Genomic DNA, 12438 nt, shown 5'->3' with positions numbered 1-12438 from the left:
AAATCATGGCGCGATCACGGAATCCATTTCGGCCTTGCAACAAGCTTGATAAATCCGCAGACTTATAAACCCGTCCTAGACCCTCCATGTTTTTTTCTCTGAGCTATAAAATCTGTCCTTGATATACCACCTATATATCTGATCTCTGATCTAAATTTCTCTATTCTTTACTTTGATATATCTTCCAATTAATCTATACAAATCACAATGAAGTACATCAGCATCGCTGCTATGGGAATGATGGGCTGTGCCCTCGCCCTTCCCCAGGGTCCTTCTCCTTTCATCGGCACCCTGCCCCAGGGTCCCCCGCCTTTCGCCGGCGCCCCCAGTGATGCGCCCATCCCCAGCGAAACTCCCACCGGCACTCCCACCGGCATTCCCACTGGCCTCCCCTTCGACAAGCGCCAGTTCCACTCTGGACCCGGTCATCATGGTCCTCCCCCCGATGGACCTCCTCCTAGCGGCTCCCCAATTCCGACTGGTCCTTCTCCCTCGGGCTTCTCGAGTGGCATTCCCAGTGGTTTCCCCACTGACTTCCCTGCACCCACTGGTCTCCCCTTCGACAAGCGCCAGTTCCACTCGGGACCCGGCCATCAAGGGCCTCCCCACAACGGACCTCCCCCCAGCAGCTTCCTGACTTCCACTGGCACTCTTCCCTCGGGCTTCCCAAGCGGCATTCCCAGTGGCTTCCCCACTGACTATCCCGCTCCCACCGGCTCCCCTCAGTAAACACTGAGTAGCTGAGCGACCAAGTGGCTTCTCGCCATCTATTACTACGCTGAACCTAGTCTTGGACCTCTGATATGAATTGATGTTTGATGTCACACGCAAGACAGCTTTCGCGCCTCGTGTTTGTTGTACAGTGGAGGTGAGGGTCTGATGTCTTGGGAGTAATTGACTCAATTGCCCAGTACTGTATACATTATAGGGAATATTGGTTATATCATGGGAAAGATTGGTTGGAACTTTTTTCTTTCGTTGGATTCGGGTCTGCGAGACGATTTATTGTTTATGAATTGTACGCAGGCTTTTTTGTCACTTTGGATTTAAATCTATTGTCACTTCTCTATCAATACACACTCGTTTGCGCTACCTAGGTATCAGTATCAGTGTCAAATCAAAACTATAGTGGTTATCTGTAGATGGTTCGTCTTTTGATGTGAAAAGGTAGTTACTAAGTGGCCAGACGATTCAATCACAGAGCTCATTCCCTATCAAAAAAACACGCTTGTGCAGATATTCCAGCCGCCAAAGTTGACTTATAGTCATTATATATTTTGCTCCACAGAGTTGGTAAAAGATAACAGAATGTGTTACGCATAGTCGTATAGCTCCTCAACCCGGTATCAGAGACGGTTTAGGCAAGGTATCTATAGATACTCCAAGCTCGCTAGCCTATATATCCTACCTTTCTCTACTGAAGCTTGAAATGCTTTATACTAAGCCTGTACTTCTGTGAGACGAGAGGCAAGTAGAAATATAGGACATATGTATCATTGTCATGTGGTTGAGGGAATTGTCTCATTTTGGATGTTTTGTTTGACGTAGGTTGGGGCTGCTGTTCGTTTTCGGTCTTGAACATTGTTTGTTTACGTATTTCCTTTTTCTCTCAATCTCTCTGCCTTCTACCTGTCAGTCTTATGTATCTTTTGGCTTTTCCATGGGCCCAAGGAAAAGCAGAGAAGAGATTTGTATCCATCTGTAAAGCACCCGTGGGGATGGCGAGAGCCTCAAATGACTAGGCACATATCCATTTAGGAAACTGTGACCCCTTGTAGATGTCTCAATAACCTTAAGCAAAGAGTATCTGCGGCCATCTCCATTCTCTTCGCTTCCTAGCGGCCGATTCTATGCTGCATTCACGATTTCACATTCGAGGACGGGAAGGTTATAGTGTAGGGCTAGCGGAAATGTACCTACAAAGTGAAAGTAATGATAGCCAGTCCACTCTGTCTACAGGAAAGGGACCTGTGACCTGCGATATATCAACAGGATCATTGGGAATGTAAGCTCGGCTCTAGTCAAGTCTCAACAGAGGTCGGTGTCTCGAGCAGCCTGGGTTGCTATCGGTTCCAAACCGAGTGCTCTTGCTTGTGTATTCTAGATAAAGATACTGAAAATAACACCATTGCTTCACGGGGATCTAACATGTGCTGTATCGGGTAGTCTATCGTATTGGAACCAGAATTCATGACTGAGTACCGGTTGTATTGATTCCCCGTTTGTTTGAAACCCAAAGATATAAAAGCCCTCCAATTGCTTGTTACTGTCTGTTTTTCTTCTACTCTTCAACACATAACCTCTCGGACTTATCATCCACACTCAGGACTTTGATCCAACTATCCATCACTTCCATCACATCTATCTATCAACAAACAAATTTGATCATGGCTCCAGTGACCGATACCACGAGCAAAGCCAAGGAGCCTGCTGCACCCAAGGCCAAGCTCAGAATCAAGCTCAATGTCAAGCCCCCGGCCAAGGCTGAGACCGAGGTAGAGGCCCCCAAGGCCAGTGACGAGGAGTTCCTCTTAACCCTTCTCGATACCGTGAAGGTCAGTTATCTCTCACTTAATACCTAACTGCTGGACTGTATGGTATACTAATCAAAGCTCACCACAGGTCGATCACCAGGCCGCAGCCAACACCCTTGGCATCAACAAGGCAGCATGTCGCATGCGATTGATTCGCTTGCAACAGAAATACGGCTTCAAGAAGAAGGGCCTCAAGGGTACTCCACGACGCAAGAAGGGAGCTGCCATGGCCACTCCTGCCAACGAGGCCGATGTCGCCGAAGGGGAGACTAATGTGGAGGAAGCCGAGGACTGAGACGAGGACTGAGACACCCGGTCGCATTGGCCACAGCTGTGGTATTCAGAAGAAGCCTAGACGGGCAGATGAATGAAATGATTTCTTACTCTCACCTCACTGTTCTATCAATCTGACAATCTATGGTCAGATCTACGTAATCTAGTAGCGCCGTAGTCGAGTGATATCGTGATCCAAGAGATGGTGACACACATAGAAACCCTATAGTCGAGTGATATCGTGATCCAAGAGATGGTGACACACATAGAAACCCTATAGTAGACCCAGATCCCTCCAATGTCGCGAGACACAGTGGAATGAAGCAATATACACATGTCTTTTAAGCTCATCTAATCTCATTGTCTAGCATTACGATCGTAGATGCCCGAAAGGTCAGGCTTCCGGCAGCTGGCTACATCTAGCCTGCTCATTTTGCTTTTGAAAGTAACTCTTGTCTTCATTTCTTTCATTCTCCCTTCACTTATCAACTTACTTATCGGAAAGCTTCAAACTTACTCTAACTCCTGATCCTATGATTCTACACCTCACTATCCTGCCATGAGAACCGTACCTAGCAACAACAGACTCTGGGTTACATGATTCAAGCCCGAGATCTGTATGCGTATAGAAATTTTGAGGTTGGCGATGAACACGGTGTTCAAGGCCGATTCCAAAAATTCTTTGGGGACGTACTTAATACCATCTTCGAGTCACAATCGACCATCACGGCAAACATCAACCTCCGTTTCGCAGATTTTAAATGTATCCAGTCTACATACCCCGGCACACCTGACGTGATACTGAAGGACAGCAATCACGCCTTAAAGATTGTGGGGGAGCTCAAGGTACCGTGGATTGGCGAGCATCAGATGACACGAAGGATTGCCAATGCGAGGCTTTTGAGAGAGATATTGGCCCAGCCTATCATGTCTATGAAGCATCTGGGCTGTATGTATGGCTTTCTAAGCACATATGAAGAGACGATCTTCTTGCGACAAGTCATGGACAATAATGGCGTATGGAGGATTGAGCATTCTCCTGTGATCTTGTCGTCCACCACTTACGATAAACGCATGATCACTTCCCCTATTTCTGCGAAGCAATGTTTTTTTCTATTCAGGCCTGAATGCGTTGAATCACTATATAAAATACACATTTCTCTATATTACCTCGACCACACTAGAGCGCGACCTCCTTGCCATCAGGGTACGCATATTCAACTATGCCCATGCAGCTACCCCGAGCCCCAGCCTGAATCGACATGTCGGATAACCTTGTGCTATCCTCAAATTGTATCTTAATTAACAGTCGACTATATAAGACCGAATAGCGAACAAAAAAGGGAGAGACTATGAAGTGTAAATAGGAACCTGGGATCAAAGTTGAAATCAAACTAACCTCCTTTAATGCCCGAGGGGATTGTATGATGTGAATGGATAGGAATTGCAGATGTACTGGCTATGAGAGAAAGACGATAGACGAGAAAAAATAGCAGTAGCAGAAAAGAGAAAAAAAAGGAGGCAAGTTACAGTCATACATATATATACTAGAATCTTGAATCTTGAATAGTCTGAGCTGGGGATTATCACAGCACCATAGTCCTTACTAAAGAGCTCGCAGAAAGATTAGCGGTCTATTCAAGGACATCGAACTTCATAAAGGAGGACCTGTAGGAGAAAAATATTTTTGTCGACTCTCTATTCTAGCCCAGGTGGTCAAATCTAAGTTCTAGGTGAACAAGATAGAGGATACGTTTATTATTTTTTTATCTTTCCTCGGGCTCAATAAAATGCTTGTACACAATCTCAAATTCTAGCCCTAGAGTAGGATAGGTATCCGGAGAAGTGGAAAGTTTCATATTAATGCGAATTTCTATAAATATCCTTAATTAATTAGCTGGGTTACATTCACCCTGCATGCATATCGTACTTTATGCAAGCAAGGAATATACATGAAAGCTAATTGACATCTATTTTAAGACCGAAAGTGGCCGATATGCAAACTAATTAAGGAACATTTGAACTAATATCCCTGTCAAGCGCAGACTGCAGATCTCTGTCAGCTCTCAGCGCTAACGCGCAAGCCCTATTGGTCGGTGGTGTGAACAGCTACAATGAATGAGATATTCAACAGCTGGCACAAGGCCCTTTTTACATCGCTTAGAGTAGCCCCGTTCTGAGACTAAGCTTTATATCCCGACGCCTTCCGCTGAAATGAAGTCCTCTCGGTCTCAGTGTCAGACTGGCTCGATCAAAGTCCCTGGTGGACTCCATTTGCTTTGCTTTGCTTTGCATTTATTTTCAGCCTGCGTCTTTGCAGGGATTCTTTGGAGACCCCTCCATTGCCCCTCAAGACCCTTGTTCGTCGTCACCTGGCTACCAGCCAATCCACGGCCTTTCCCACTTGTTTGTTTCTGTATTATCGCAGAAGGATACTTGCATTGAAAGCCACAGAAGTCTCACTGCTCTGCCGACTTGCAAATTTGTCAGCTGGTCCTTGTCACCGGTTGCTTGTTGGTTCTTGTTATAACGCATTAATATCAACCCTGTCCTATATTTCCCCTCCTCTATTATTACTCTCCTTCCCCGTTAGACGAATGTCATCTTTTGCTTCTGCTGGGGGGCGATACCAGAGCAGTGCGAGTCGATACCACACAAATCTCTCACAGAAATCATGGCGGGAATCGTTAACGGACCTCTTTCTCTCTTCCGCAAGTCGGACTCTTCAAAACCTCTCCATGCTCGATGGGGGGACGTGTCTATCTCTGTACCCACAGATGGCTCATGGAATCAATACGAAAATCCCCATCGACCCGTCAAAGAGAAATCAGCATACGGACCAGGCTACGTGCCCGACTGCTCTCCGCAAGAGCGGAATTCCCGCCCAGTGAAAGAGGACGATCCAGAAGATGATGCCAGAAGCGTCTGCAGTGCAGCCTCAACAGCTTCGCGACGGAGTTCACTATCCTTAGGAGGCCTGCGACCGGGCCGGCTCTCTGTGCGCCTCGCCTCGCGTCCCAAACAGCTACGGGGAAAATCACAAATAGAAAGAGACGCCCAACACTCCGAGCAAAAACGAAATGAGTTTGCATATCGACCCATTCAACAAGACTACAACTCCGAAGTAGTCGAAAAGACCACTCAGCCCAGCAATCGCTTCAAGTATATTCCGACCACCGGACGGTATATTCAAAGCCCGGGCACTGAGACTACACGCAGCGCCCACTCGCGGCGCGGCTCGTCGTCCGAGTCGAGTGATCACCGATACAGCGGTCGCGATCGTGATCAATACACTCCGGCCGTCCGAGTGAGCAACTACCACGAGGACGACCGTCGCAGTCTGTATTCTAACATTGGTGATAATTCGGATAGTCCTAGTTCGCAGCGGAATTATGGGCTGCCGTCTAGACGGCGAATGTCACCTTCTTTTGCGGCTGATAGCAGGAGAGCTTCTTCAATCTCGAAGCCTATGACAATGGCTATGGTTCCTGATCCCGATGATCTCTATGAGTAATAGGTCTATGCGTATTTCGCTTGCGTTTGGTGTTAATTGACCATCACTGCACGGTGTTGGGTGTTTTAGTGGTTACAGTTTACTGGCCTTGCAATTTTCTCAAAATGAAACCATTTATCTTCTTTTCATTATATTTGCATTTAAATAACAGTAGCTTTGGTGGACATTATTCAAAGTGTGGATATTACTTCATTTGTGATGTATTCAACTTTGGATTACGGCTCAATCTCAAGCTCAGCGCTCTTGTGACGTGCGATTCAAGTACTTCTTAATAGCATTCCAATTGGCGGATTCTTGCTCCCACTTTATCTTGAAATTCACATTCTAATCAGGGCAGCTGCCAGATATTTGAACGTCTGTGGCGATGTCTTTGAATATCTCACCATGACGCCATATCAACGTAGTTGCCCCGGCCAATAGAAAATGCCACGAAGGCGCGATTCAAAACACTTTAATTGTCGAATACATTAAACACCAACAATAGAGAACTCACTATCTCAATACCATCTTGATCAAAATGGCAGACGCGGTAGTCCAACTTCGGTGTGGTGTCAAGGCAAGTATATTCTGTTCACATATCTATTCTCGATTCTGATCTAACCCGGTTTAATAGAACGATGACTGGGGAAAGAAAGGAAAAGAGTCGATGGTAGCTCAGCTATGGTCAAAAACCCCCCAAAATGGACCAATTGACGACTCCAAGCATTATTCAGAAGTAAGCTTCTCGGAATTATGAACTATAAGCACAGTCATGTTGACCTTCGAGCAGATGTGGATGGGCACGTACCCTTCAAACCCATCCCACTTACTTTCCACGGGCGAACACCTTGGGGACTATCTGAAGAAGCACCCCGAGCTAGTGGGCAAGTCCGTTCACGACCGATGGGGTGCGGAGATTCCATTTCTGCCAAAGGCAAGCGCAAAATACAAGAATTATAGTGTGTGGCCATGTAGATAACTAACATGATCCAGATTCTATCTTTCAGCAAAGCGCTACCCCTACAAATCCATCCAGATCAGAAACTCGCCACACAATTGCACAAAGAAGACCCTAAAAAGTATGGCGATCCGATGCACAAGCCGGAGATTGCAATCGCACTCTCAAAATTCGAGCTCTTCGCCGGCTGGAAACCCCTGAAAGACATTCAATCGCTGCTCGAGTTGAACCACCTGGCAAAGTACATGCCCAAATCCGGACAATTCAACGACGAGAGCCTACGCCAAGTATGCAAGACTTTACTCAGCGCACCAGCCAAAGAAGTTGCACAGACAATGAAAGATCTACAAGCCATCCCGGAATCCCAGTTCGGTGCACAAACCTACATCCCCAGCCTCCTTGGTCGTCTGGCAAAGCAATACGGCGAAGGCGACAACGGAAACCTGGTCGCCGCCCTGCTGATGAACTACATGACCCTGGGACCGGGCGATTCCGTCTTCGTCCCGCAAGACAGCATCCACGCTTATCTAGAGGGTGATATTGTGGAGTGCATGGCGCGGTCGGACAACGTCATCAACACGGGTTTCTGCCCGGCCGCAGAACGCGACAGCGTCGAGTTATTCGGACAGGCTCTCAGCTTTGTACCGCATAGTTCAAAGGATTCGCTGCTGCCGCGTAAAAAGAGCAACAAGGGCTTAAATGGCAAGACGGATGTCTATGCGCCGCCCATCAGCGAATTCTCGGTGCTGTGTACTACTCTTGGCGCTGGGGAAAGCGAGACGCACAAGGCTATTCTGGGGCCGAGTCTGATGATTGTTACGAAGGGTTGTGGTCAGATGAAATTCCCTGAGAATAAAACCGCTGAGTTGAAGGAGGGATATGTTTTCTTTGTGGGGCAGGGTGTTGCGCTGGACTTTGTGACCGACAAGGGCATGGCTGTTTTCCGGGCGTATGCGGAGTAAAGAGGCTCCGGGGATTTTCGGCGATGGAGGGAGAGGAGGGGTGGTGTGGCATCAGGAAAAGGTATAAATTGTGTGATATTTAAAAAAGTGAACACTTGCATTTTGCCAATCGGGGATTGGAAGATTGAAGTAAGGCTTGCGTTGTCTCAGATTGTATGCAGGCGCCGAAGCCCTAACTGTGAGGTTTTCCAAATCCGGTAGGAGACTCATCAAATCAAAAGGGCCGGGCACTCACACTGATCAACACCTTTCATAATCCCGAGCCAATAAGCGATGATTCCCTTTTCTTAATACTTGATCTATGTACTCTGTAAACTAGTATTTAATATTGAATTGAACGGAGGTTCATTTGCTGATTGCGAGGCGCTTTGGACGAACCAGTTAACATACAACAACATTGTCGGTGTCGGCCTCAACTGGAATCCGGTGATGGCACATGTATCAATCTGATTTGTGATGCAGCAGGTTAAATTTAGAAATTAGGGCGCATTTACAAAGGCCTAGCCCGACGGATTAGGCCGATTATGCAGGCTAATTGAACTAATGCCGGCTAATTTTGTCAAAGTTTTGATTCTATCTATAGCTAATTGATACTATCTTTATTTTCCCCGCGAATCGCTCAAAATATCTTTGAAACAGGGACCGTGTGTCAGGGACAGACTAAGCTTCGTTGATGCGTTTCAGGGTATTAAATATCTATATCCTCGCAGTTTCAAAGTAGGGATTGTTCTAGCATCAATTGAGGCTCAACTCCAAAGGCTTACTGGTCTTAATACAATATCGTGGTGGTCAAAGCTGCTTGACTTCAGTTCTTTGTTTACTTTGGATATCTATACCCTAGATGTTTTCGTGCTGGCAAACACACCCCCGTTGAAGTATCCTTTGAATACTGGGCTATGTTAATCAATTCCTCTCTTGACCCCCGCTCTGATAACAACCACTATTCTCGCTCCCCCGTCATTATCATTGGTGCAATAGCTGGCAGCCTCATCTTCCTAGCAAGTATGCAGCCCGAGCCGCAACCCTCCGAAAACAAACTAACCTAAACCAGTGGCTGGAAGCTTACTATATCTCTTCTCACGAAAAGAACGGGCCAGAAGAAGAAACGTCCAACAATCCGAGGATCTCTCCCCTCTCGAACCGCCACCAGCCTATAAAACGGACGAACTAGGCACACCTAGAGGTCTCCACTCCCAACCCCGGCCCTTGTCTTCCTTTGCGCCGGACTACAGTCGCCAGGCCCAGCATGTGCAAGCATATCAACAGCAGCTCTCTCGCACTTCATACGATCAACCCCCGGCATACCCCACACTGCCAACATATGATCCGTCACGATACCAGCCTATTCGGCCAACATCCATGGTGGGCGATATTAACGCCCACACCTATACCTATAACCCCACCAATCATGCCAATCCACATCCCGGTCCCTCTTCCCGCTTGAGTGCAGTTCACTACAATGACGCCAGACTAGCAACATCCCGGCCAGTTTCAATGGCCGACCAAGGGCCTCCAATTGGGCCCGTAGCTGTTCCAACCAGGTCGAGGCATCAGCCAGCTATACCATCTCCACCGGAGCAGAACGTCAGACAGGAACTCAAGGATAGGAGGGAAAGGAGTGCATCTGAGCCAATGATGTTGGCCCAGGCCCCAAAACAACCTAAACCGGTTCTGTCGCGGCTGATCACCAATTTCCGTTGAGATTATGGATTGTGATAGTGGCTTGGGCTTGGTTTTCTTGTTTTTACGACTATCACGACATGACGCTTTCTTGTTTTGATTATTTGGATTTATTCGGCCTTGGAAATTGTGTTTACAAATCAAAATATATTACCCGGTGAGAGGCTCTAAGTGTTCTCCGTACAGAGTAGAAGACACCTGGTCTGTGCTATAATCTCCGTCCGATATCGATCACCCCGAGTTTTTCCCCTTTTCACATGCCCTCGGCGCCTACATCTATCCCAACTGGCTCTAACGCCTCGATCATCCCTGAGATTCTGGTCTCTAATTAATTCTTCTCTCAGAAACTGCGCAATCTTTGAGGTACTTTGTGTACTCTCTACTCGACTATGCATATTAATCCTTCAACTCCACTTCGTTGCAGGGATTCAAATGCGTCACAGTGAAACAGTGCTTTTTCGCTTTGAGAGAGGGGGCTACCCCCTCTCTTTTGATCCCTGTCCTTCACCTGGTGTTTTTATTTCTCATTGGCAATGGCTGGTCAAGAAGAAGCCACTTCAATATGTCCATCACACCAGTTGTTGGACCAAGACCCCTGGATTCAGGAGATAAATCTGCCATTCCAAATATCTAACCCCAACTCCGATCATCCATCGATGGTCTTTGTCCTTGTGAGTGCAGATCCCTAGACAAGCGCCATGCCAAGACGACGAACGACGAGCGTGCGTTGATACAGACACACTATATGCAACCTATGGCCGACCCGCGTCAAATCCGTCAACGCATGTTGACTGCGCCGCACCTGTCAATTCGCCGAGAATGGCCGGGGGGAACAGGGATCGCAATTACCCCTCCCACATGCATTGTCTACGCACACTGCAGCTATAGGAGCCTCTCTTTACGGCCGCCTGCCTAGATCCTCCAGCCGGCCAAGTGTTCGCCCTGCAGGTTCGCTCTTTTTTCTTATTATTATTTTTCGAAGCGCTGTTGTTTTTGCGCATTGCCTCGATTCTCAGATTCTGCTCCGGGGGCCAACCAGACCACCGGGTTCTCTCCCGGGTCTCTAATCACTCGTTGGGTCAGTTAGCTACCAACGCCATCCCCGTCAAGCACTTCACCAAGAAGATCTTCGCTCTTCTTGGTCCGTTGGATATGCAGTGGTTGGCTAGTGCGCCTCCATGGACGTCTTGTTTTGATATAACTTCAACGCACACGGGAAATCTATTTGCTCTAGTCACCTTCTCTCCATCTCTCTTCATTCCTCAGCCGTGCTCGACTTGTCGCCCTGGGGAGAGAACCCATGCTCTCTGTGGGGAGTTTGATAAGTTCTGAAATGAACACCGTACTGGGGAGTGATTTGTCCTCCCTTCGGTAAATTTTAACCTTGAACGCGTCACCCTTTCAGTCCCCATGAAAGATTGGTTGAAGGCCATGGCTACTTTCATGAAGAAGTTCAAAAGGAAGCGCAGAGTGTCCACAGAGCTCCACTCTCGCTGGGGTGATGTTTCTATCACCTATCCCACGCAAGGGTCCTGGAATCAGTGGGATCAATCTTCTGGTTTCGTCGCGAATGCAACAGCGAGCACCAATATACAGCCCGAAGCAAATCAACAATACCCATCGGCCGGCCCATTATGCCAGCCGAGTTCTAGCGCCTCGAGCAGACGATCGCGAAGCACGGGTATCCGAGAACACCAAGTGGGAGACGCTCCATCCTTTCCGACTGGATATTTCGACCAAAACATACGGCGTCGCGTTGGAGATAGAGATACAAATACACCACCAGGTCCAGGACTCGGCCTTGGTGATCTGAGGCGTGGGCCAAATCGCCGACCCTCAAGCTCTATTGACAATGACGAATGCACTACGGATGAGTCATGCGAAGAAGAGGAAGAAAGGGAAGAGCGAGATACTCCGGGCCCACGAATTGAATTAAGCCCTCGGGAATACGGCACGGGAGACGTGTCACACAGAACACGCGACGATCCCAAAGATTTCGATACCCCAGCCAGGTCTCCTCCGCTCTCTGTGACTTCGCGCATGCGCCGTTGCAGCCTCCAAAGCTGTGCCACAGAGCCTACAACGTCTGTATCTGGTGGCAACAACTCGAGACGAACAAGCTTTACAGCTGCATCCTCTATCTCTGCTCCCTCTATGCCACCCTGCACGCCTCAGGTTGCGTACAACGCCCTAAAGCAACCTCCCTTCCCGGAGAAAAGATACCCTCCCCGTACAAAACATCGGGAACCCGAGTCTGCGCCTCCACAGGAAATGGTGCCGTCCTATGATGAGCTCTATGGTTGATATGACCCCAACAAACTACGTGCAACTAGAAGTCTATATGTGGTGGTATTTTATTTTATTTGTTTGTCGGTGTCCCAGACCAAATTGGTCTTGTTCGAAAGTCCTGTAGTCGCCCGTCGGACTCGATTTGCCTCGATTTTGTTCAATAATTTTGCATTATGGTGGTTTATTTGCAATTTCAATTATCTCATATAATTATCTGAGCAGAATATTAAGGAAATTAACATCTGTACG

The 12438-nt window shown here is 47.7% G+C and overlaps 6 protein-coding genes across 6 annotated transcripts; all 6 read left to right on the top strand.

Moving 5' to 3' along the window:
• Positions 1-207: 207 nt before the first annotated feature.
• On the top strand, positions 208-729 carry N7518_008643 (uncharacterized protein; the record flags this gene model as incomplete). Its single annotated transcript, XM_057189570.1, has 1 exon — positions 208-729. The coding sequence occupies one exon, from the start codon at positions 208-210 to the stop codon at positions 727-729; it is 522 nt and encodes a 173-aa protein (XP_057041273.1).
• A 1658-nt stretch (positions 730-2387) lies between these two features.
• N7518_008642 (uncharacterized protein) lies at positions 2388-2829 on the top strand (the record flags this gene model as incomplete). Its single annotated transcript, XM_057189569.1, has 2 exons — positions 2388-2555; positions 2623-2829. 2 exons carry the CDS (start codon positions 2388-2390, stop codon positions 2827-2829), a joined length of 375 nt encoding a protein of 124 aa, XP_057041272.1.
• Positions 2830-5481: 2652 nt separating this feature from the next.
• On the top strand, positions 5482-6321 carry N7518_008641 (uncharacterized protein; the record flags this gene model as incomplete). The annotated part of the gene is made up of 1 exon (XM_057189568.1): positions 5482-6321. One exon carries the CDS (start codon positions 5482-5484, stop codon positions 6319-6321), a length of 840 nt encoding a protein of 279 aa, XP_057041271.1.
• Positions 6322-6838: 517 nt separating this feature from the next.
• On the top strand, positions 6839-8220 carry N7518_008640 (uncharacterized protein; the record flags this gene model as incomplete). The annotated part of the gene is made up of 4 exons (XM_057189567.1): positions 6839-6877; positions 6935-7036; positions 7091-7234; positions 7294-8220. The coding sequence occupies 4 exons, from the start codon at positions 6839-6841 to the stop codon at positions 8218-8220; spliced, it is 1212 nt and encodes a 403-aa protein (XP_057041270.1).
• Positions 8221-9116: 896 nt separating this feature from the next.
• Positions 9117-9921, top strand: N7518_008639 (uncharacterized protein; the record flags this gene model as incomplete). The annotated part of the gene is made up of 2 exons (XM_057189566.1): positions 9117-9222; positions 9272-9921. The coding sequence occupies 2 exons, from the start codon at positions 9117-9119 to the stop codon at positions 9919-9921; spliced, it is 756 nt and encodes a 251-aa protein (XP_057041269.1).
• Positions 9922-11310: 1389 nt separating this feature from the next.
• Positions 11311-12204, top strand: N7518_008638 (uncharacterized protein; the record flags this gene model as incomplete). Its single annotated transcript, XM_057189565.1, has 1 exon — positions 11311-12204. The coding sequence occupies one exon, from the start codon at positions 11311-11313 to the stop codon at positions 12202-12204; it is 894 nt and encodes a 297-aa protein (XP_057041268.1).
• Positions 12205-12438: the final 234 nt, after the last annotated feature.

Source organism: Penicillium psychrosexuale, assembly GCF_028828465.1.
Source record: "Penicillium psychrosexuale strain IBT 29551 chromosome Unknown utg000004l, whole genome shotgun sequence".
In the NCBI taxonomy this organism is placed as follows: domain Eukaryota; kingdom Fungi; phylum Ascomycota; class Eurotiomycetes; order Eurotiales; family Aspergillaceae; genus Penicillium; species Penicillium psychrosexuale.
The sequence above is the reverse complement of the archived record's forward strand: the minus strand, read 5'-3'. Positions and strand labels throughout refer to the sequence as shown.